The following is a 25129-nucleotide window of genomic DNA, read 5'->3' as shown; positions in this document are numbered from 1 at the left end:
AAACAAGGCACATGTATCCACTGCCTTGTTGGACATCTCTGGGAGAAGAAAAGGATAAGGAGTAAACCATGGGTAAGCAAACTAAGGCCCCGGGGGCCGGATCCAGCCCAGTCGCCTTCTAAATCTGGCCCGCGGATGGTCCAGGAATCAGTGTGTTTTTACATGAGTAGAATGTGTGCTTTTATTTAAAATGCATCGCTGGGTTATTTGTGGGGCATAAGAATTCGTTCTTTTTTCCCCTTCAAAATCCGGCCCCCCACAAGGTCTGAGGGACAGTGGACCGGCCCCCTGCTGAAAAAGTTTGCTGACCCCTGTTTTAGATCAGCGACAGCCACTATGGCACAGATGTAAACAAGGCACATGTATCCACTGCCTTGTAGGACATCTCTGGGAGAAGAAAAGGATAAGGAGTAAACCCTACAGAAATCCAGAATAGAGTCCCTAAGCCGTTTGGATGGCACTTTGCGTATGCCTCCTGCAGCTGAGCTGGTGCCAAATATATTGCTCTGCATTCCTTTGGACCACATCAGCCAGGCTTGTGGTCTGGTCAGCCCAGGACCTCCAGACACACCGCCCAGGTTTGTGTCCTGGGTTGTGGGAGGGGGGTCACTTTGGTGCTAGTTAAAGCCCTGGTTTTCCCAGTAGTGAAGAACATAAGAAGAGTCCTGAGGCTGGATCATGCCCAAGGGGGCACACCCAGTCCAGCATCTTCTTCCCACGGTGGCCAACCAGATGGCCCATGAAAAAAAAACCACAAGCAGGACCTGGGTGCGAGAGGTGCACTCTTCCCTCCTGCGGCTTCCAGCAACTAGGATGCAGAAGCCTTTATTGTCTTCAGCCATGAAGGCAAAGCACAGCCATCAGGACTAGCTGTCCTCCACAGCCTCATCATGAATTTGTCCATGTGGGAATGTTCAGGGAGGCAGGAGAGGATATATTGTGATGTATGGAAGTGAGAGCTGGACCATAAAGAAGGCTGATCACCGAAGAATTGATGCTTTTGAATTATGGTGCTGGAGGAGACTCTTGAGAGTCCCATGGACTGCAAGAAGTTGGGCATTTTGTGTTGCTGGTTCCAGGCTGTGGGAGACCTTTTTTTTTTTTATAATGTCAGCAGTCTTTGCAGGTGTTGCCAGCCAGTATAATGATTAACTGTACTGTTTTAGTTTTGTGCTTTCAGCATTGCACACAGTCCTAACAGTTTGTGCTACGGCTGTGCAGAAATGCTTTTTTAAAATAAACAAAGTTGTTGGGGAAGCAAGGAGAAGGGTAGTTTGTCAGGCCAGGTGGAAAAGGGCAGCGTGTGGGAAATGAGTCAGTAATCACCAGGAATCACAGGATATTGAATACCATTTGGAAAAGGAAATCGGAAAATGCGAGTGGAGGGAATGAATTGGCTTGTTTGAGCCCCATACAGATTATCATAGCAGTATTCTGGCCTCACAATAGGGAGTGAGGTTGTATTGTAGCATTTCGTTGCAGGTCTCACTTGAGGACAGGACAGAGCTGGTGTCAGAGGCTGACACTAGCAGCGAGTCAGGTGAGATATCTGTGGAGGCCGAGAGACTACTGTTAATGGAGAAATCCGAGGGCTCCATTGGACAAAAAAACAAGGACACCAGCCAGGAATACCAGAGCAAACCAGCAGCCAGTAGGCTTGGTCTTTATTGAAGACTGTCGCGACAGGACTCCCACCTGCCACCAGGTGAAACAAAATGGAAGCCCAGAACAAAAGAAGACCCCCAACTTTTATTAGTTACTAATCCCCCGAACTACACCCCTAAAACTACATCATTGATACATCACAAAAAGGAGGGGTTGAGGGAGGAGTTGTGGTGGTAACCTGAGTGTCCTGTCACCTGGCTGGTTCCTCCTTTCCCCCTCCCCATGAGTATTTTCCAGGTGACAAAGGGGAGTTTGCAGTTTCCTGCCCCCAGAGGGAAGAGCTGATCATTGTCCTTTGTTCCAGTCCGTGCTGAATCCACTCCTATATGCAAGTTCTTTGTGACCTTGGTGGTCTTCTGTCTAGGACTATCAGGGTTGGTATAGCAACTGGGCAGGGCTCCTGTGGATGTGCTGGTATGCTGAAGGGATTATGGCTGCCCTGTATCAAACCTTCCCCATTTTGTAGTCCTTCCTTCATGGAGTAAAATAAAAGTGGAACGGTGCAGATCCGATGTGTGGTTGATTTTCTATGAATTTATAACAGAAGCGTAGCGTATGTTGTGTGTGGGTGTGGGTGGGTGTCGAGTTTGTACAAACTGAATGATTGGGGGCGGCGGGTTTTCCTGCGACACTACTAAGGGAGATACAACTGATGGATGCCACTGGCTCCTCCAACAACTCACAATCGGACACAGCCTGTTGAAGCCCTTTGCATGCAACCGGCAGGAATCTACAGACACATTTCATAACTATAGAAAGCAGAGAGAGAGAGAGAGAAGCATTTGCAGGCTATCTTGGTCAGTGCTGCTGAAAGTGCAGCAACTTCGGGCTCAAACTCTTTCCATTCCAGCTGGCCATTACATAACATCCGTAACTAAAAATCAGTGCTTGTGCTTACATTTTTCCTCCAGCCTCCTAATCCCTTTTCTTCCTGTGTCATGTCTAGATTGTTAGCCTGAGAACAGGGAGTTCCTGAGAGCCTTTTTTCAACAGAGAGGTAAAAAAAAGGGGGGGGGGGCTTAAACTTTGAAAAAGCTTTTGCAGGTGACTGGTTTTGTTTTGTTTTGTTTTGTTTTGTTTTGTTTTTAAAATATTTTTTATTGAACGGTTTTATGTTACAAAAAACAATACAGCCATACTACCACTAAATATAATTAAGAAATAAAAATTACATACATCGATATTTAGTTTGTTATTTGCCGTCTTATTTCTTATTTTGTTTTGTTTTGTAAAGCAAACAAATGTGGGCTCCAACATGATCAGCCTTTGCAGCTGCCGGCAGGCCCATCCCAACTATTAGGCAAAATGGCAACCTCAGATGGCAGATGGGTGGGAAGCAACGCTGAGTTTATTTGGAGACAGAGCTGCCTCCTTCAGCCCCACTGAGATAGTCTGCTGCTTTTGGATTTGGTGCAACATGTGATCCCATCATCAGATTTGAAGATTCAGCTGTCCTGTCAGGTTAGCTTCTGTATGTGGAAGCAAAATGTCTTGAACTGCCCTTGGCTGCATCTCTATCTTCCTATATACATAAAAATGTAAGGTTGCCGTCGCTCAGCCCCCATTGGATGTTTGGTAGTGCTACACCACAGTCCTGGATTTCTGTGAAGGAATGGGGTTGGAAAGGTGAAAAGCAAGCTTAGTAGTTGCATGAGGTGAGAAGGGGGTTAATGTGGGGGGGATGGCAGTGGGGTTGGTGAGCAAAATGAGCAGGGGCACAGCCCCTAGTAATGGTATTAGGAGTGATATGGTGGCAGTTGCATAAACTTTTGGATCAACACTAAATATAAGTAAGGTCCCCTCGTTTTGGTTCCGGGAAAAACACACCCTTTGCTCCCAGGCTGTTGATGAACTACAATGATGATCTATGAATGTGACTTCATAGAATCATAGAGTTGGAAGGGACCCTAAGGCTCTGGTCCAGCCCCCTGCAATGCAGGAATATTCAGCTGTCCCAGATGGGGATCAAACCTGCAACCTTGCCATTGTCAGCACCACACTCTTAACCAACTGTGCTTTTTCTGCACAATATTTCTCTCTTTTTTTCCAATTTGTATAAATAATTTTTATTAATTTTCCAACATACATTTATAATATCCAATCTAAATTTATCACATATTTTCTCTTTTGAACTTCCTTCAGCCTCTCTAACAATCATCCATTATTCAATTTTTCAGTTACACATTTCCTAATTTTTATATTGCAATTTACATACCTTCACCCTCTTATTTTTCTTCAACACAATATTCCTCAATCATTCACAGAGCTTCTTGAAATCCCACTAGCGTTGTTTGCTCATCACATATACATTTCAAATAATCTGAAAATTTTCCCCAATCTTCGATGAACTTTTGGTCTCTTAACTCTTAACACACTCTTAACCAACTGTGCTATCCGGGCTGACTTTTTCTGCATGGTATTTCTACTGCTGCTGTTGCGGATTGCTTTGTGCATTGATCGATTTATTTTTAATATTTTTATAATTTGATTAAGCTAAAACTATAAACAATAAGTAAGGCATAATTGTGCATTATTGAAACGAATTGCATATGTTTTTCTGCAAATGCGTTTGTATTCTAATGTTTGCCCCGTTCTCTGTTTACTTATTTATTCCCCACCTGCATAAAGTTGTGAACGTAAATTACGGGCCCGCTGTATTTGTGGTACATTTTCTGATGGTTTCTGTTGGCTCAGAGCAATCATGGTGGCGGCCACCAGGTGGCGCTTGAGCTTTGTTTATTTACAAACTCTGTATGTAGTTGGTGGGTGGTAGGGTTTCTGGCGTAACTTCTTATTTTAGTCATTATTATTTAAAGGTAAAGGAACCCCTGACCGTTAGGTCCAGTCGTGGCCAACTCTGGGGGTGCGGTGCTCATCTCGCTTTATTGGCCGAGGGAGCCGGCGTACAGCTTCCGGGTCATGTGGCCAGCATGACTAAGCTGCTTCTGGCAAACCAGAGCAGCGCACGGAAACGCCGTTTACCTTCCCGCCGGAGTGGTACCTATTTATCTACTTGCACTTTTATGTGTTTTCGAACTGCTAAGTGGGCAGGAGCAGGGACTGAAAAACGGGTGCTCACCCTGTCGCGGGGATTCGAACCGCCAACCTTCTGATCGGCAAGCCCTAGGCTCTGTGGTTTAACCCACAGCGCCACCCGCATAAATTATTACTGTATTTACTTGTACGCAAATGCTTTACGCTCGCTTCGCTCTAAAGACAACATACGAACGCTGCAAACTGTAAACCTGCCCTTGCAAATTCTCACTTTTTAAGAGAGGAGTGGGTGAGATTTAAAAAGGAGAGGCGAAGTGCCAAAAAACCAAAAAAACAGCAGCACAGGATGAAAACAACCTTTTTTGCACAGCTCCACTTTCTCTGGGGGGTCACGGTCGCCTCTTGTTCTTGAAACACAGGAGTTGGAATGGCAGCTGTTTTCCTTGGAATTTTGGGTTATTTTTAGGTTGTGCCTAACGCATGGAGAAGGCGTGAGGTTTGCTCTTCCTGCCGGCTGCAATGTTGCTGCAGACTCTCGCCCCTGCTCTTCCCACTGGGCTGAGGGGGAGGAAAGGGCCCCCTGACCGTCCCTTGCTGAGTAACCAAAACGATCAAGGGGTGGAGCGACTCCCCATGGCGAAAGAAAGCCAGGCTGCATTGTTTGGGACTTTTCAGTTTCGAGAAAAAGAGAGCAAGGGCTTGTACTTTCTCCCAGTCTTTCCAGGTACACTCTGCACTTTAAAGCTCCATGTCTAACCCCCCTTTTTTTTAGCCCACAGTTTTCCCTGCAAAAACCCGCTGTTTAAAGCCGAATTGGAGCAAATGAAAAACCTGAATTGATGTTTGCTCTGATGATGATGATGATGACAGTGGTATCTCTGGATGCAAACAGGATCCATTCCGGAGCCCTGTTCGCATCCTGAGTAGAATGCGCTGCTTCTGCGCATGCACGTGATGTCATTTTGAGTGTTTGCACATGCATTTTGAGTGTTTTCTCCTACCAACAGGGAACCTATGTAAGGACTCTATATGGGCTCTTGGATACCCCATAAGGGGGAAAAGGGCAGCTTTTTGATTACAACATCTGCAAGACAACAGAGGTGTAATAAACGAAAATCTGCCCTTATTCCCTTATGGGGGACACAAGAGCCCTCATAGAGTCCTTTGTAGGTTCTCCATCGGTCGGAGGAAAAAAGAAACAGAGGCCAACCAGAGAATATTGAGAAGCAAAGCAGCTCGTAAGCCTGATCTTTATTGAAGTGTTGTAACAGGGTGCTCCCTTCACACGCAGGAAAGGAGGAGGACCCAGAACCAAGGTGTGCCCGCCCTTATATAGATATTTTAAATTGCCCACCTTGGAGTCCAAGACCACCCCCCAGATACATCATACCTACATCACAGAAAGGGCGGGCTAAGGCAGAAATCTGAGTGGGTTGTTTACCTCATCATCTGAGTGGGTTGTTTACCTCCTGTCTGGCAGGTTACCTGTTAATGCTTACTTGATTGGATACCCTGGGGAGCCTGGCCAGTCTTTTGTAATGATAAGTACTTAGTTCCTGAGCCAGGTCACAGGCTTACCCTATTCATACACAGACATACCCTTAAGACAGGATTTGTGAAGGAAAAGACAATGGGGAGGCCCCTCCATTTGACCTTGCAGAGAAAATACCTGGTCAGCCTGGGAGTCAAAATGGCTCCATAGCTGCTCTCCTGTGCAGCTTCAGACATGTGGCCTATATATCTATGTACGTGTTTGCTTGGTACATTTATGAACCTTTATTATATACATAAGACCTTAATTTATTTATTTCAGAGGTTTTCAGAGTTTCCTTCTCCTAGACGGGCTCCCTTCCCAGGTTGATGAGCCCCATGGCCCCTCACTTCCCTCTCCAGTGCTGTAAACAAAAATTGCCCTTTTCCCTTATGGGGTATCCAAGAGCCCATATAGAGTCCTTACATAGGTTCCCTATTGGTAGGAGAAAATGACAGAGGCCAACCAGAGAATATTGAGAAGCAAAGCAGCCAGTAAGCTTGATCTTTATTGATCTGTTGCAACAGGGTGCTCCCCTCACATGCAGGAAAGGAGGAGGACCCACAAAAATGCTGTGCAAGGGCTTATAAAGACTTTTGAAATTGCCACCCTGTAGATCAAGACAACCCCCAGAAACATCATGCATACATCCCAGAAGGGGTGTAACCTAAGACCACCCCTCAGATACATCACACCTTCACAAAAAAAAGCTGTCTAAAACAGAACATTTGCATGTTGTTTTTCTCCTGTTGCTGTTTATCTCCTGTCTGGCAGGTTACTTGATTGGATTGCCTGGGGAGCCTGGCCATTCTTTTGTAGTGATAAATACTTAGTTCCTGGGCCAGGTCACAGGCTCACACCCTATTCATATCTTAAATGCACCCTTAAGAGAGGATTTGTGAAGGAAAAGACAATGGGGAGGCTTTTCCATTTTGACCTTGTAGAAAACATTTGCTCAGTTTAGGAATCAAAATGGTTCCAGGTTGGTCTTCCTGTGGTGATCTGTTGCTCCCCTCACCTGGTTTAGCCGGCCTGCCAAAGCCGTTCTCCAGGTGTGGCCACTGTTTGTTGCATGCTGACAGCTTCCAGGAGCCACAGGTGAGAGCTGAATGCAGGGTGGGGGCCAAAGGAGGACAGACTATCCCAGAAGGGGCCCATGTCCCACAGCAGAGCTACCGTCCCCTCCCCTAGCAATTATACAATTCTGATTCCATGGGGAAGATTTTGGGTTTTTGACCTGCAGGGGGCGCTGGCTGCACAATAAGCCATTGCGCCGGGTTTTTGTCAGGCTAGGGAAAATAATCCTAATTCCACTTCTTTTTTTCTGGGGGTACGCATACCCCCTAAATATTTTGGGAATCTTTGTACTTTTGTCTATTTACTTTCCCTGATTTGAACTATAAAATGGTGGATTTCTCTAGTCAAAATGAGAGTACCCCTAAACACTTTTTAAAGAAAAAAAGCTCTGCCTAATTCCATTTATCTACAATTCCAGTCATGCACACACACACGTAAACACCATTTCTCTCCTGCACATCTCTTGCTTTCGAACAGTGCTTTTCCAGCTGCACTGGCTCCCGGTGGAGTACAGGATCGGGTTCAAGGTGCTGGTTTTAACCTTTAAAGCCCTTCACAGCCTAGGACCCTCGTACCTACGGGACCGCCTCTCCTGGTACGCCCCACGGAGGACCTTACGGTCTGCAAATAATAACACCTTGGAGATCCCGGGCCTCAGAGAGATTAGGCTGGCCTCGGCCAGGGCCAGGGCCTTTTCAGCCTTGGCCCCGGCTTGGTGGAACGCTCTGCCACAAGAGATCAGGGCCCTGCAGGATTTGACCTCTTTCCGCAGGGCCTGCAAGGTGGAGTTGTTCCGCCAGGCCTTTGATCAGGGCTCAGCCTGACTCCCCTTTTCTTTTTGTATAAGAACTAATATGAAAGAGGCCTCCCAGCATTCTCACAGGCCCATCCATATAAGATCAGCGTAAACAGTTGGGCCGATGAGCACTTACTGTTCCCAACCATAACCCTGTGGAAAGACATCTAATTAGACCAGGGGTAGGCAAACTAAGGCCCGGGGGCCAGATCCGGCCCAATCGCCTTCTCAATCCGGCCCGCAGATGGTCCGGGAATCAACGTTTTTACATGAGTAGAATGTGCCCTTTTATTTAAAATGCATATCTGGGTTATTTGTGGGGCCTGCCTGGTGTTTTTACATGAATAGAATGTGTGCTTTTATTGAAAATGCATCTCTCGGTTATTTGTGGGTCATAGGAATTCATTCATCCCCCCCCCCCAAAAAAAATATAGTCCGGCCTCCCACAAGGTCTGAGGGACAGTGGACCGGCCCCCTGCTGAAAAGTTTTGCTGACCCCTGAATTAGACTTTAATTTGATTTGACCTGTTTTTAGGAGGTAATTTAATTATTGTTTGATTTTTATACTAATGTTATATATCTGATATTAGCCGCCCTGAGCCCAACTTTGGCTGGGGAGGGCAGGATATAAATAAAAGTTTATTATTATTATCTCTGTTAGCAGGTGTGAGAGACTTCCAAGCCCCAGGCTCTGGCTGGCAGTGGGCTGGTAGTTCCACGAGAACTTCAGAGCAGACTTTGCAAAGGCCCCATCCAGTATCAGCAACCTCCAAATATTGGCCTGAGCACAGAATCCCATCCCTGCTCATGCACCTCAACCTCAGAGGCAACCGCCCCACCCCACCCCATGGCTTCTTCCGTGAATTTGCCCAAACCCTTTTTCAGACTGTCCCAAGTTGCGGGTCGGTACATCTGGTTAGGAACCTAGGAAACCGCCTTACCTGGAGTTAGGCTGATGTTGTTCCATCTATCTTAGGATTGTCTAAAAGCAGAGACATCACCTTGCCAACAAAGGTCTGTATAGTTAAAGCTATGGTTTTCCCAGTATGTATGGAAGTGAGAGCTGGACCATAAAGAAGGCTGATCGCCGAAGAATGGATGCTTTTGAATTATGGTGCTGGAGGAGACTCTTGAGAGTCCCATGGACTGCAAGAAGATCAAACCGATCCATTCTGAAGGAAATCAGCCCTGAGTGCTCACTGGAAGGACAGATCCTGAAGCTGAGGCTCCAATACAAAAGGCCACCTCATGAGAAGAGAAGACTCCCTGGAAAAGACCCTGATGTTGGGAAAGATGGAGGGCACAAGGAGAAGGGGACGACAGAGGACGAGATGGTTGGACAGTGTTCTTGAAGCTACCAGCATGAGTTTGACCAAGCTGTGGGATGCAGTGGAAGACAGGAGTGCCTGGTGTGCTCTGGTCCAGGGGGTCACAAAGAGTTGGACACGACTAAACAACAACATTATTATTATTATTATTATTATTATTCTATACTATTCTAATGATTGTTGAATGTTACTTTATTTGATGTAGATTGCTTATTTTAAAGCTGTTTTATTACCACATTTTGGTATTGCATTAGATTGCTATAAGGTGTACATTCTTCGTTTCTTCAGCTTGTAAACTGCCTTGAGTATTGTAAGATAGAAAGGCGGTATACAAATTAAAGGTGATGATGATGATGATGGGTGATGATTTCAGGTCCCATGATAGCATTATTGTAAGATTGCCAGACATCCCCAGGGACAGTCCCCGGATTTACAAATCAGTCCCCATACAAAATCCATTGAAGTTGAAAAGTGTCCCCGGATTCATTGAAAAAAATCTGGTGACCTTACATTATTGGCAAATGTTAACACAAAAACTCAATCAGTGTTGCTGCAGGCAGCTGATAGATCAGAATTAGCAAATCATTGGAAAGATGCAAACCACATTGTCATACCGCAAGTAACAATAAATGAATAATAATAATAATAATAATATTTTTATCCTGCCCATCTGACTAGGTTGCCCCAGCCACTCTAGGTGGCTTCTGACAAGTGGCTTCATAGAGTTTGGCACGCCACCCTGTACGAAAAACTGGCACGGCTGGCTCGGCTGATGTGAGGCACAACCAAAAAAGGCCAGTTTTTAGTGATCTGGCAACTTTTCATCAACTTTATAAACAAACAGCAAAGCTTGCGCTGTCCTAGAGGTGATGCTTCATTCTGGAAAGGATGAATTTCCCTTCTCTATCTCCTTATTTTACCCTCTCACTCTCTCCTGGACTCCCAGCCAGAAAAAGTAAAGGTGCTTGCAAATAACTCTTCCCTTTGTTGATGTGACAAAAGGTTTTTATTCACGTTGTATGTTGCACATCTCTTTTATGTCTGTTAAAATTTCAGTTAAAATATTCTGAATGGAAAAAAAGCAGCTGCCTTATCCTGCTTCAAGCTGCTGGTCTGCCCAGACTAGTATTGCTGACACTGACTGGCAGCATTCTCCAGGATTTCAGGTGCCAAGGACTGAACCCAGAGCCTTCTGCAAGCAAAGCTGCTGCCCTGCCACTGCGCTACACAGCCCTTCCCCTAACAACAAGCTGCCTCATACAGAGCCCATACAGGGCAGTTTTGTTGTCACGGGCTGGCAGCAGTACTTTGGGGGGACTGGATCCCAGGTTTCTGCAAGCAAAGCAGCTGCTCGGCCCTTTCCCTAACAAGAAGCTGCTTTATACGAGGTCCACCCAGACTGGTATTGCCGACACGGATGGGCAGCAGCACTTCGGGTTTTCAGATGCTGACGAGGGAACCCGAGCCTTCTGCTGCTGCTCTGCCACTGCGCCCTTCCTCCAACAAGGCGCTGCCTCATACAGAGCCCATCCAGACTAGTATTACCGACACGGGCCGGCAGACACTTGAACCCGGAGCCTTGTGTAGGCAGAGAGCAGCCCTCTTCCCCTACGGCGCTGGCGAGCAGGGGCGCATGGGGAGCCCTGCGACCTCTCCAACTCCTGTGCGCTCTCGGCCGCCTCTCCGCGCTTTCTCCTCCGCCCCTGCGCGCCGTTTCCTGGCGAGGCGAAGAGCCGCCTCCGAGGGTGGGAAAGATGCGGGGCGGCGGAGCGGCGGCGGCTCGGCGGCCCTCCCGCTTACACAACCCCGGCCGCCTTCCGCTCTCGAGGACCGAAACTGGGCGCTAGGAAGTTTCCCTGCGCGCCCGGGCGCTTCTCGGAGCGCGCCAGAGCGCCAACTTCTCCCTCCGACGACGCGCCCCGAGGAGCCTTTCGCCGCCAGAGCGCGCGGCCCGCCCGGCTCTCCCGCGGCCCCCGAGGGGCGGCTCCTCCTTCCTTCCCGGACCCGGGCTGCCTTTTACATAACCGCCCGAAAAAGGCGTCGCCACCGCCGCCCGGGCGCCTGGAGGGGGCGAGGCGAGCTCGGTCCCTTCGCCGCCGCCTTGGATCTCTCTCTCTCGACGAGGCGGACTCTCCTCGCTGCTGCTGCCGCCCCGGCGAGGGCTGTGGGCGGACGGGCGCCGGGCAAGGCGCACCATGGGCCACGGGACGAGCGCCGGCTTCTCCTCCAGGTAAGGGGACCCCCAACTTTCTGCCGCTCCCCTTTTTTTCTTCCCTCGGAGCAGAGCGCTCATCTAGCGCGCCTCTGCTCCGGGAAATACTTCGACTTTGGGTTTACAGTACTTGCTTGAGGACTATCCCTCCGCCCCATAAAAAGGGCATCTTTGTGTATTTTGTTCAAAGTTGGTTGCTCGGGGGCAAAACACGAGCCCGTCCCCCCCCCCCAAATGGGGTTTCCCCCTGTGCTGTAGTACAAAAAAGAGTGCTGCTGAGCATGGACAGAGTGCCTATTCCTTAGCACTGAGGAGCTGTTAGCTCAGGATATTAAGGGGTGGGCAGGCTGAGCTGAGGTGCCGTTTTAGCCAGCAGACAGCACGGAAATTAGTCCTGATGGGAAAGCTGCCCCTGTTGGATTTCTGACAGCTGGGTTTAGATGTGAAGCGTGCAGGATTTTTGCAACTACTTTTCCCTGCTCTCCTGAATACATTGGGAAATGGCTGTGATCTGCCATCTTGCCTCCCTCAGTGTTTATTATTGTTATCATTAGTTTGCGGGCATTTTTTACACCCCCCCCCCATTCACCCCAAGATTTTGGGGTGGTTACAGCAATTAGAACATTTCATTTCACTTTTAATTTGTATACCGCCTTTCTGTATTGCTATGCACAATTGCTGTATTGCTATGCAATATACAACAAAGAACACACACCTTAGAATAAAAGTCGTAATAAAACGTAACTTTAAAGTGGGACAACTTATATTAAATGGAATACAGTGGTACCTCGGGTTACATACGCTTCAGGTTACACACTCCGCTAACCCAGAAATAGTGCTTCAGGTTAAGAACATTGCTTCAGGATAAGAACAGAAATCATGCTCCCGCGGTGTGGCGGCAGCAGGAGGCCCCATTAACTAAAGTGGTGCTTCAGGTTAAGAACAGTTTCAGGTTAAGAACGGACCTCCGGAACGAATTAAGTACTTAACCTGAGGTACCACTGTAATAGTCAATAATCTATTGGAATATAATAGTGCACAATAAAATTAACTCTCAAAAAACATCAGCAAATGATAAACAGAAATTCACTCTTAATAATTATGAAACCATGATCTGTAAGAATAACTGCAAGTCGCAAGGCATAACCGTTTGAAGGAACTTAAAAGCCCAGAAATAAGGTGGATGGCCAAAAGCCAGGGTCGAGAAGTGAATCTTCAGCATTCCCCGAAATGAATGCTGTACAATGAAGGTGCCAGACAGGCGCATCTCTGTGGGGAGGTAGCCCCACACTTTAGGGGCTGCCACAGGGAATGCCCTCTCCCCCTGGGCCACCCAGCAATCCTGAAATTCTGAGGGAGATGGAACTACCCAAAAGGGTGGTTTATCTTGGTACCGGAGAGGGTCTGTAGCAAGCTTACCAGATTTTTTTCAATGAATATGGGGACACTTTTCAACTTCAATGGATTTTGTATGGGGACTGGTTTGTAAATCTGGGGACTGACCCTGGGAAACGGGGACGTCTGGTAACCTTAGTCCGTAGGTGGTCTTTTAGGTGTTTGGGGCCTGAGACATTGAGGGCTTTAAACACCGATGTGAGCACCTTGAATTGGGCCAGCAAACAAACCGGCAATCAGTGCAGCTATTTTACAAGGAGAGTTCTATGAGATCTGAAAGCAACCCAGTCGCTGCATTTTGGACCAATTGAATGTACGATCTTGTGCGTGGGAGACCTTCCCCAGACCCACACCCCTTTTAAATATATGAACCTGCCACCCCTATTATTATTTTTTAAAATAATACATATTAATTTTCCATTTTAACAATCCAGTCAAACCACATCATATATTCCAAATTATGCATATTATTCAATAACCCAACAGACCAAATATTATGCCAAATTATAAAAATTTTCGGGGGGACTTCCCCATGTTCTGAGGTCAGGGGGCGGGGCGGGATCTGATCACCTCATACGTCTACTGCTTTTCATAATCATTCCCGATAGTTCCCATAAGCCATTCTGATGTTAATCCTCATTACAATGGTACCTCGGGTTACATACGCTTCAGGTTACAGACTCCGCTAACCCAGAAATATTACCTCAGGTTAGGAACTTTGCTTCAGGATGAGAAGAGAAATCGTGCTCCGGCGGCGCAGCAGCAGCAGGAGGCCCCATTAGCTAAAGTGGTGCTTCAGGGTTAAGAACAGTTTCAGGTTAAGAACAGACCTCTGGAACGAATTAAGTACCGTATTTTTCGCTCTATAAGACGCACCAGACCATAAGACGCACCTAGTTTTTGGAGGAGGAAATCAAGAAAAAAAATATTCTGAATCTCAGAAGCCAGAACAGCAAGAGGGATCACTGTGCAGTGAAAGCAGCAATCCCTCTTGCTGTTCTGGCTTCTGGGATAGATGCGCAGCCTGCATTCACTCCATAAGACGCAGACACATTTCCCCTTACTTTTTAGGAGGGAAAAAGTGAGTCTTATGGAGCAAAAAATACGGTACTTAACCCAAGGTACCACTGTATTTTCCGCAGCCTCTGAGTTGTTCCGGCAAGCAAGATAGCTCAAAACAGTATGTTTCTGTGTGATTTTTAAGTCCGTAGGTTCGCAGCATCGCTTCACAGACTGATGTTTCTGCCAAATCCAAAAATCTTCCCACTGCATATAGACGCCCAGTCTGTTCAGTCCAGATAAAATCCGATCAGGGCATCCGTCCAATACTTTTCCCAGACCAGTTGTCATTCAGACATTAGCCTTTCCAGGGAAGGGTTTTAATTGAAAATCCAAAAGTGAAATATTGAAGACTCACCTCCCCCTGACCAGGTAATTTGATTTAACAAGCTGGTCGGTATTTGAACCTGCCACCCCTAAGTTGGGGGGGGTCCTCTCTCCCTGCTGCCTGGCATGGGGTGACCTCCATGCACCTCGATGCAAAATGTGCTGCTGCTTTGAGGGTTGCCAGTTTGGGTCAGGGAACCTCTGCCTTTTTGATTGGGCAGCTAAAATAGAACACAAAACAGAGAGACACTTTTCCTCTCTTAACTTTTTCTCTCCGTGCCTGGAAAACCTTTTGTCTGCTAGATTTCTGCCTGTATAAAAGGTGAAAAGTTGGCAACTCTTAACCGCATGTGTGGCAGGAGAAATCTTACAGGTGTTGATAGTTGTGAAGAACTGAGATGCGAGATGTGGTGGTGGGGAATGACTTTTAAAAGTCAGGCTGTATAAATGGGCAGAATAAATAAATACAACCAATACATTACACATCCGATGACAGCAAAATTTCAGCCTCTCAAATGGGTGTTCCCAGTTCCTTCATGTAATCCCCCCCTCCCCACTGGGGCCCTTTGGTCCTAGACGTAATCATGAACACACTCCCCCTCAAATCTTCCCTGCCCCACTGCCAAATAAGGTTGCAGCAACCCTTCCTCTTCAATGACTAGAAACTTGAAAAAAACCCAAAAAACCCACAAACTACGTAAATTAAAGCTGAGAATGTCAGGCTTCTCTTTTTCTATGTGCAATGCTAATGTATGTGCTTTTGTGGAATTAGTCCAGCCATTAGTTTGCATTCGACCCATCTCTGAAAAACGGGGCGGGGAAAAGGCTTTAGTTGTCAGTCATTTCCTGTGTCTCCCCTTCAATCCACTGAGAGATTCTTGAAAGTCTGTGTTCTGGGTGTATGTGGGAAAAAGAAGAAATGGTTGGTGTGATCCTTTGGCCTTTGCTAGGCTGCCCTGGTGCAAAAGATTGCCAGTGGCCTTGCTATGCCTTTCAGGGCTGCAGGACAGAGAATGAATTTTTCTCTCCCCCCCCCCCCCAATAAGCTGCATGTACTGAAATTCTCCAACCACAGGTGGGCAAATCTGTCATTTTTGATTTCCAACAGTTCTTTTGTTGTTGTTGCTGCTGCGATTTTTCTCTTTAGAAGTTGTCATGAAAATTCACCAGCTGTTTATTGTGAATCGTTCCTAATAACCAACATTTTAAAATGTAATTTCGCCCCGCCTAGCATAATGTTATTTCATTGCTATGAATGGTGTTAGGCAATCTTTCCCTTAGTATATATAAATTTGGCCGGGGAACTGCACCACAAAATTCTGAGAAGTGCAGATTTTGAAGGATGGCTGTGCTTTCTGGTTCAGGGTGATCCAAATTCCTCCCCCATTATCACTATTCCTCTTACACCCAATGCTACTCTTGTTAAGGCTCTTTTAAGTCACCTTGTAACCCTCTCCAACCCAACAAACACAATGTGCTTTAACTGTATTATACAGGGGTCAGCAAACTTTTTCAGCCGTGGGCTGGTCCACCGTTCCTCAGACCATGTGGGGGGCCGGACTATATTTTGAAGAAAAAAAGGAACGAATTCCTATGCCCCACAAATAACCCAGAGATGCATTTTCAATAAAAGCACACATTCTGCTCATGTAAAAACACCAGGCAGGCCTCACAAATAACCCAGAGATGCGTTTTAAATAAAAGCACACATTCTACTCATGTAAAAACACGCTGATTTCCAGACCGTCCGCAGGCCGGATTGAGTAGGCGATTGGGCCGGATCCGGCCCCCGGGCCTTAGTTTGCCTACCCATGGTTTAGATCTAAGAGGCAACGATATGCAAGGCCCGTTTAGGGGGGCAGAGGATGCCCTCTGCTTTGGAGAATAGTCTGCTAGTTGAGAGCCGATGAGCCCCATCATTATATATATTTAGGTGTCTGTCAGAAACCAGATTAATTAAGATTAAGGGTTTGGTGGTTATTTTGCTGAAATGATGTATCTTCCGCAGGTATGTAAACACCCACCCACCCCCAAGTTTAGCTAGTTTTTTTTGTTTTCCGGATCACTTGCTAGAATCTGTAGCTCCTTAGGACAATCCTAGTGGCTGTGAAGAAAGAGAAGAATTAAATCAGAACGTGGAACCATACTCTTGGTGGTCCATGAATCTGTGGTAGTAGTATCTGTGGTAGTAGTATCAGTCACAAAACTGTTCATTTAACCTCTTCATTCTCAGATCTTTGGCCGCATTGACTCATCTCACTCTGTTCCTGCCATTGATATTTGGAAGCAGCTGGAGGGCAGGGACTTTTTCTTTTAATTGGCAATTAATTTAGGGCCCAAGATATAGGGAGTGTTGTTCGTTTCCACCCCACGCACCCACCCTATCAAGAACCCTGTGAGGCGGGTTAGGGCTGGAAGGCAATTTTCTGGGGCATTGTGGCTGAGTGGGGAGTAGGGATTTGAACCCGGACCCTTGTGGTCCTAGACCAACACCCTAACCACTTAACACCAGCTTTGGCCATGCTTTGTGAGAAAATACACTTCTGAATACGCAAAAAGTGGAGCTGAAGCTTCATTAGACCACTGAAGTTAGGATTTCTGCCCCATGTTGGAGCATTTATCCTACCCCTCACCCCACAATATTCATATTAAGATGACACCACCTGTACAGGTGACTGGCCTCTACAGGTGCCAAAGGATTGCAGCAACCTGAGGCCAGGATTAGCTGTCAAGGAAACTGGAGAAGAGGCCTTGAATGCTCCTATGGAGGGAGGGAAGTGCAAGGGTGCAGGAAGGGAGAAAAGAGAAATGATTTGAAGCAGTCTGACATGCTATCCTGGCTGGGACTGATGGGAGCAGTTGTCCAAACCAACTGTCCCCTGGCCTGGTCCCAGAAAGCAGTATCTCATTATAGAGAAGAAGCCACAGTGTAAGGAGCTGTGCGTGAATCTGAATTTATGATATGGTTTATCTCTGTAGGTCATGGCATAAGATTGACATAACTCTAAATACGACATGAGACCCTCCAAGGATGAGCTTTGGTGACTATGGAACCAGCCAGATTCCAGCCCCTTGCTGAAAGGCATTCAGGAATATCCACACACATCTGATTTAAGGATTAACACATGCAAATTTAGCTCTCAAGCAAATGCAGTCGTACCTTGGATCCCGAACGCCTTGGTACTCGGACACAGTTCTGGATTTACGTATAAGCTAAACAAGCTATAGCTTAGGGGCCCACTCTCTTGGGGGCCCCAAAAAAAGTTAAAGGGGAAAAAACCTGCATGTATATTTCCAAAATATACAATAAAAAACAAATAAAATAAAACCTACATACAGCAACAGTGGCAAATGGCTTTAGATACCTATTAGATCCATAAATTACCATATAGCATACATTCAGCACAAAAAGGGGACGCGGGTGGCACTGTGGGTTAAACCACAGAGCCTAGGACTTGCCAATCAGGAGGTCGGCGGTTCGAATGCCCGCCACGGGGTGAGCTCCCGTTGCTCGGTCCCTGCTCCTGCCTGTCCTAGTAGTTCGAAATCACACCAGTGCAAGCAGATAAATAGGTACCACTCCAGCGGGAAGGTAAACGGTGTTTCCGTGCGCTGCTCTGGTTTGCCAGAAGCGGCTTAGTCATGCTTGCCACATGATCCGGAAGCTGTACGCCGGCTCCCTCGGCCAGTAAAGCGAGATGAGCACCGCAACCCCAGAGTCGGCCACGACTGGACCTAATGGTCAGGGGTCCCTTTACCTTTATTATACCTAAAGGGACGTGGGTGGTGCTGTGATCTAAACCACTGAGCCTAGGGCTTGCTGATCGGAAGGTTGGCAGTTCGAATCTGGAGTGAGCTCTCATTGCTTGGTCCCAGCTCCTGCCAACCTAGCAGTTCGAAAGCACGTCAAAGTACAAGTAGATAAATAGGTACCGCTCCGGCGGGAAGGTAAACGGCGTTTCCGTGAGCTGCTCCAGTTAGTCAGAAGCGGCTTAGTCATGCTGGCCACATGACCTGGAAGCTGTACGCCGGCTCCCTCGGCCAATAAAGTGAGATGAGTGCCGCAACCCCAGAGTCGGTCACGGCTGGACCTAATGGTCAGGGGTCCCTTTACCTTTTACAATACAAAAAACAGCAACAATTTGTTGTTGACAAAGGACAGCTGGACATAGAAAGGGCCCCATTACCTTCAGTAGCTTAGGGCCTCATCTGGCCATGCTCGGACGTTTTGGCTCCTGAACGCCACAAACCCGGAAGTGAGTGTTCTGATTTGCAAACGTTCTTTGGAACCCAAACATCCAATGGGCTTCTGCGGCTTCCAATGGGCTGCAGGAACTTCCTGCAGCCAATCAGAAGCCACGCTTTGGTTTCCAAACATTTTGGAAGTCGAACGGACTTCTGGAACGGATTCCGTGCGACTCCCAAGGTACGACTGTACTCAGCTCCTCATCCATCCACACGATGGTAAGGTGATGTAAAGGATGTCAAACAAAGATGCCTAGTTTCAGGTAATCGCTCACTATCAGCCATTCTTCACTAAGATGGGCAAGGTGAGAACCAGGGCAGAAAATTCCAGGAGTATCTATGGAAATTATAGAAATTTCACTACCTGCTCCCCTCTCCACTGGCATGCCTTGGCAAAAAGGGTGTTAAAAAAATAAAATAGATGCAAAGCTTAGTTGGGCTCTCCTTGCTCCAACAGGACAGAACTTATTCAACGCTCCTTTGCTTTGCTTTAAGGACAGGTATACTTTCTTTTCTCTTCCTCATAGTGTGGGTTTATGGCAAAATTGTCATGTCCATTCTTCTGTAGGCTTTTAGACTAGGGAATCTTTCACTCCTTAATCAAGGTGTGTTAGATATTGTTATATGCTACCTGCTTAGACTGTAGCTTTGCTGTCTAAAGCAGCATTTTTATATATTCTGTCCCTCCTATTTTTTGTAATAAACCAAGCCTTTTTTGTTTCTTTGTGCGGGAGCTTCTTGTGGGCATAAGATTGTTGACATACACACCCATAAACGAGCACACATCATAACTCCAGCAAAAGATCTTAAATCTCTCAGCAGTGTGCATATGAATATACACCTGAGTGCTGGCTACGTACCTGGGAGTCCAGGTACACACTCGTAACAACGATGTCTCTTGGCCTAAGCTGGCCCCTACCATTAAGCCGAGTGAGGCAGCTGCCTCGGGTAGCTGATTTGGGGTTTTCCCAAAGGACAGCAAATTATTAGTTAGCCAATTTATTACCAGCTGGGGCTGATGGGAGCTGTGGTCAATAGACCCACCCCCTCCACAATCTTATTAGCCTCATTTCCTTGTAAAGCCCTCTGAGCTAAGGGCTACCACTGCATCTCGCAGCACAGCAGAAATGTTGGTGGGTGTGAAACAACCATCGCAACTCATAGCTATGGACAGCCTTACCCTCTGTGAATTGTGGAATATATCAAGTGAATTGTCTCACCCTCCTGTTCTCTCTGCCTGCTGGAAAAGTCACTGTGGGCAGAGCGGGTCAGGATGGGACCGGGTGTGCCTCCCTCTGGGATTATGCATTCCAGATCATTGGTAATTGGTTTCAAACTTCATACATGGGTGGGGATTGTGGTGCATAAATACAAAAAAAAATTATAAGTGGGGTGGGACAACGCTAGAACTCATTTACCTTGTGCTCATTGCTAGTTTATTTATGGCTCAACACTTTAAAACTTTAAAAAAAATGTTTTTATTATTATTGACTAGGTTTGTGGGTAAAAAGAGCAGTCTTTGGATAATCTCTGCAGTTGGGTTTGTGATTTTGGTGCCTTCCCCCACCCAAGACACTTTCCCCCCTCGTTCTGGTCATATGAGAGCAGAGCAGACTGCGTTTCTCAAAGACTTATTTGTCTGGAATGTCCCCAGTGGGTTGCAGGTTAAAATGAAAGATCGTCTCCCTTTTCTCCGCCCATCCCCCTGGGAGCTGATGCCATATCTGGATAACATCAAGGAGGATCATCTGTGAGGGATTTGCCTCGGCCTTTTTGAAGTTTCAGAGCCGCTTGTTGTGACTTGCTGGTATCATATGCTGGGAAGATTAAGGATGGATACAGAGGGCCGTGGCTCGCAATTCCGGAGGACTGTAAGAAGTCCAGAGCCAGGGTTCCTGTGTCCACATCCGATATGCTAACCATGACAGCTAAATGGGACCTCCATAGCCCAAGGCAATGTACCTCTAACTATCAAATGCTGAGAAGAAACAGCAAGGGCAGGGGTTTGGAAGGCTGCTTAAGTGCTACCAAAATTAACAGGCCAGTGTTAAAAATATTAAAGAATGCCTGCAGATTGAGAGACTGGAAACAGGCATACTTCACCGATCAACAGTGGTATTGCCTGTTCTCCAAATTCAATACAAATACAGTCGTACCTTGGAAGTCGAACGGAATCCTCCTGCAGCCAATCAGAAGCCCCGTCGGAAATTCGGCTTCAAAAAAATAGTTTGCAAACCAGAACAGTTACTTCTGGGTTTGCGGCATTCGGGAGCCAAAACGTTCGAGAACTAAGCTGTTTGAAAACCAAGGTACGACTGTAGTGATTCTTTTTGTTAGTAGTGAGGGGCCTTTTATGAAAATGTGTGTGTGCATGAACATACGCACATTTTGCACTTTGGAGAAAACTTTCAGTGTCCTGTCGTGAACTTCCACAATACACCTTTCCCTACTTTTCCTTGCAAGGTCAGCATTTATTTTTCCAGTCTGTTGGCTGAAAGCCAGCTAAGTGTGTGAGGGACAGACTCCTGGATGTGTTTGTTTGCAGTGCCCAGATTGGCTGCATTCTGGGGACGGGTTGGTGTTTCTCAGAAGTTGGTTGGCGGTTCTCCGAGTAGATCAGGAACGGTGGGCATCTTGTGTTTCAAGTTTCGTGCTCAGCCAGAGGTTGGGTTGGGGAGCTGGCGCACACAGAGCGATGGCAACACATAGCAGGCCTGGCCAGTGTGCACTTTGTGGCTTCCCATCACCATCCACAATGCCAAGATGCTCTGTGGCAGGCCTGTCTCTGTGGAAAGGGTTCCCTCAGCGTGGAAACAAGGGGTTAGTACAGGCAGGCAGCCATCCTTCTGTACACTCCTCTTCTGTTTGGTTCTCTTTTCTGGTTCTGCTCGTCCTCCTCCTTTTCCCTCTCATCTTTTGCCATTGCTCTTTCAAAATCTTTTCCTCTCCCAAAGATTGTTGCGGTGCTGCAGATGCAACCCATTCTAGGTCAGACCTCACAATCCTATTGCGGCTTGAACATCTCCCACTGAAGACTAGTGAGCTATTGAATATCTTCCTATATACATTAAAATGTAATGCTGTCATCACACAGCCCCCATCAAAGGATTTCTAATTGCATGGGGCAAGAAGGGGAGGCTCTAGGGGAGCTTAATGGGGGGGGGAATAGAAGGGTAGTTGGGGAGGGGAACAGGCAGCCCTACAGCTATACAGTGTGTGTGTCTTTTGTATATATGTTTGCTGCTTCATGCACTCTGGTGTTGCCCCTCTGTGCCAAGGGAGGGGTTCTCATTGAGAACCCAACTGCCCCAGAACTTCAGACCTCCCTGCTCTTCAGGAGCATGAAATATGCTTCCCCCTGCCTCCATCTGAGCAACGCGTCAACTTCCCCAGTCTAAAAAGAGGAGAAGTTGGGAGTGGACTTCCTCCTATAGTGCTCGCTAGAAAAAGCCATTGTGTGTTTTTTTATTTTATTCGGCTGGCAGAAGGGGGAATCTTCCCAGCGCTTCTATTTCGGTGTCGCACGGCTGCCGTTGCCGCACGTCAACGCTGCCCTTCCTAGTGCGTGACTGGGAACTCTGCGCACACAAGTGTGGGGGGGGGGCTCCACTTTTGCACCAGGAGCTTTCCTTCCCAAATGGGTGGGCCTCCCCCTCCGGCCAGCAAGTCCACAGGTGCCAGTCTGCCACCTGCAAGGTAACGGTGCACATCTTGTGTCGATTTGGGGCGGGGTCCTTCCTTTACTTTCTCTGCTGCGCTGGAGTGCGGGGGAAGCCCCTTCCCGAAAGTGCGCTTGCTGTTTTGCAACTTTTGGCTGTGTCACTAAGGGGGGTGGGGTTTCCACCGCCGGGTGGGCTATTTTCAGTGTGCACGAGTGTGTTGTTACGACAGTCCTGGCTTTAAAATAGGAGTTTCCACAAAGCTGCCATATCTAGGTGCGCTGATACGTAGTTGTCCGATGGGAAGGAAAACCCAAATATGGCACCTCTCCTTTGGAAGAGGGAGGACCAGTTGTTGTTGTTGTTGTTGTTTTGCAGGGCAAGGGGTATTGTGGTGCTTGGGGGTTCCTCCTGTTTAACTACGATCGCTGGATCCCACCTACCCACGCTCTCTCCCCTACCCCCACCCGTTTCCCAGTGACCACTGGAAGGCTTGAGGTGAAGCACGAGGCCTGGCGTGTGGAAGCGAGAGCAGTTGCTGAGTCATCCACAGGCTGGTCTCGCTGATAGACCCAGCAGGCGGGGGCCCGGCTGGGGGGCAAAGAGCTCAGGCGCCCGACCAGCAGCGGAGCACGTTTGCGTGCCTTTCTGGGTTCCGGATCTGGAGCGGATTGGAGGCTTCTGGCGTTGGCTTCCAAGTTCTGCCGGCTCTTGTGGGCCGGGTGGCTCGCCCCACCTGGGGTTCGGCCGCCCAGAATCGTGGTGGCGTGGTATCTGTGGGGGTCCTCCCAGCCACGTGGTGCCCCTGCTTCTTCCTTGCGTTCGCTCTGACCAAGGGCATGTGAAGTTTCTGCACCACCAGCAGCGTAAGAAAGGATCCTCCTCGTCCTGCTATCTCCTTTGCTCCAGCTCCCGGCCTGCTGCAGCTAACTCTCTCCTCGCTTTGCCCATTATCGAGACCCCTGCTTCTCAGATCGCTGCCTGCTATGTCTTCCTGTCCCCCACTCTGACGCCTGGGATGTCTTGCCACTCAGGCCTGCTCTTGACACATGCCAGACCCCGGCGGCTTTCCTCTTCCCGGGCGAGCTCCCAAAATGTCGCACGGCTCAGCGTTTTGTGACTGACCCTTTCCCCCTCGGAAACCGTGGAACGTTCCCGGCCGATCTGAAATCGCAACCGATGCAGCCGCTGGGTGCTCAGTGCGCTGCCCATTGCGAGCGTGTGATTGTTAAAGAAAGCTTGCAATCTGGGCGAGCTGTGAATCAGAAGCGGGGAACCTTTTTCAGCCTCCTGGGGAAAGTGGGGGTGCCAGGGGGGCCCTGTCTGGCAGTGGTTGATGGAGCTAGATTCAGAAGTTGGCATAGCTACTTCTGCAGTGGGCAGAACGCTGCCGTTTATAAGACTTGGATTGTGATCGTTATTATTTAAAGGACCCTCTCTCTGCCAGCAAACTTTCCTCGAGAGGCGTTCCCGTCAGTTTGCCTTTAAATTGCAAGCATGGGTTTTCTCGAGGAAGTCTTGAGTCTGCCTGCGAAGAGAGACTGCCCATGTGCTGCTGACTGGGGCGGGCAACGAACGCACTTCCTGCTTGGAGTGGCGTGCGCTGCAACGATAAAAACACTTTTGCAGGATGAGGAGAGGGGCTTGCTGGGAGGGCGTCACGTTCTAGGGCCAAGCGGGCTGCGAAATCCCATGCCTTTGTGTAGAGACAGGCCTTTGAGAGAGCGCTGGACTTCCTTGCACAAACCTGAGAGGCTTGGGCCAGGGCCAGCCCTACCATTAGGTAGAGATGAGGTTGCCTGCCTCAGGCAGCAGGTGCTTAGAGGCTTCAAATAAGGCGCTGGAGGGACAGAGGGGTGCTTATATGCCTCACAGCATGCCTGTCCCCCCGCTAAGCTAGCCTGGTACCCTCAGGTGCACTGCAGTGCAGGATATCATTCCATTGCAAAGCGTGGAACTAAGACCACGCTCACAGCATTCATTCAGAGCACTAGAACAACATTGTTTAATAGAAAGAGGATTTGGTTGAAACTGATCATAAATCCCTCAGTCACAGTTCCAGTTTCAGATTCCAGGGACGCATCCCAGCCGGATACAAGCCCTCAAGGAGAATGCAAACCAGGACTACAAGCTTGTGTTGCTTGGGAGAGTGTCTTGCCTGGGGAGAAGCCCTGAGGGTCAGATCCAGAGGCTTGCAGGGCCACCTGTGGCCCTGTGTGCAAGGTTCCCCACCCCTCCCATATGGGTGGTGGAGCAGATACTTGGAAACCTGGTCTGTGTGCAAAACCGGGGGGTGGGGGTGGTCAGGGGGCTGCTGTGGGGGATAGATGTGGAGTCTGATAGGCAAGAACAACCTGCTCCTATAGATCAGGAGTTCTATATTGCAGTTTTTAAGGCTATACATTTACAACCACATGCATTTATTGCATTTTAATATTGCTGTGTTGTCTCTTCCCTAACCCTCTCCTCAGAACAACCCTGCGAGGTAGGTCCACTGAGCCATCATAATAATAATATTTTTTTATTTATACCCCGCCCTCCCCAGCCAAGGCCGGGCTCAGAGCGGCTTACAAGCAATAATAAAAACAAGTTGAATGGTTACAACTTAAAAACAGAATTAAAAGACAACATTAAAATATTGAAACATTAAAATATTAAAATGTAGCCTCATCGCAGGAGGAGAAGGAAAGGAAAAAAGAAATAGAGGGAGGGAATCAAACTGATTCTAAGCCAAAGGCCAGGCGGAACAACTCTGTCTTACAGGCCCTGCGGAAAGAAATCAGATCCCGCAGGGCCCTGGTCTCATGAGGCAGAGCGTTCCACCAGGCCGGAGCCAGTGTT

The 25129-nt window shown here is 47.9% G+C and overlaps 1 protein-coding gene and 2 long non-coding RNA genes across 4 annotated transcripts in view; 1 reads left to right on the top strand and 2 right to left on the bottom strand.

Annotated features, from left to right (window-relative positions):
• Positions 1-6663: 6663 nt before the first annotated feature.
• Positions 6664-25129, bottom strand: part of LOC308483611 — a 57155-nt gene continuing 38689 nt past the window's right edge. The window contains exon 2 of the long non-coding RNA XR_013989732.1: positions 6664-7061. This is a non-coding gene — a long non-coding RNA (uncharacterized lncRNA). The remainder of the gene's footprint in view (positions 7062-25129) is intronic.
• SH2B3 (SH2B adaptor protein 3) overlaps positions 10395-25129 on the top strand; it is a 78595-nt gene continuing 63860 nt past the window's right edge. The window contains exon 1 of one of the 2 annotated variants that reach the window (XM_081017345.1): positions 10395-11621. In XM_081017345.1, coding sequence (XP_080873471.1) covers positions 10809-11621 — 813 coding nt within the window. In that variant the 5' untranslated portion in view covers positions 10395-10808. Of the gene's footprint in view, positions 11622-22136; positions 22326-25129 lie in introns of those variants that run through there. The other variant, XM_081017346.1, reaches the window with a different exon arrangement.
• LOC308484045 lies at positions 21077-21735 on the bottom strand. The gene is made up of 2 exons (XR_013989881.1): positions 21666-21735; positions 21077-21525 (listed from the first exon to the last, which is right to left on the bottom strand). It is a non-coding gene; the product is annotated as an uncharacterized lncRNA (long non-coding RNA).

The sequence above is a fragment of the Podarcis pityusensis genome (assembly GCF_964106645.2).
Source record: "Podarcis pityusensis genome assembly, chromosome: 8".
NCBI classification, from domain to species: Eukaryota; Metazoa; Chordata; class Lepidosauria; order Squamata; family Lacertidae; genus Podarcis; species Podarcis pityusensis.
This window is presented reverse-complemented; position numbering and strand designations above follow the sequence as displayed.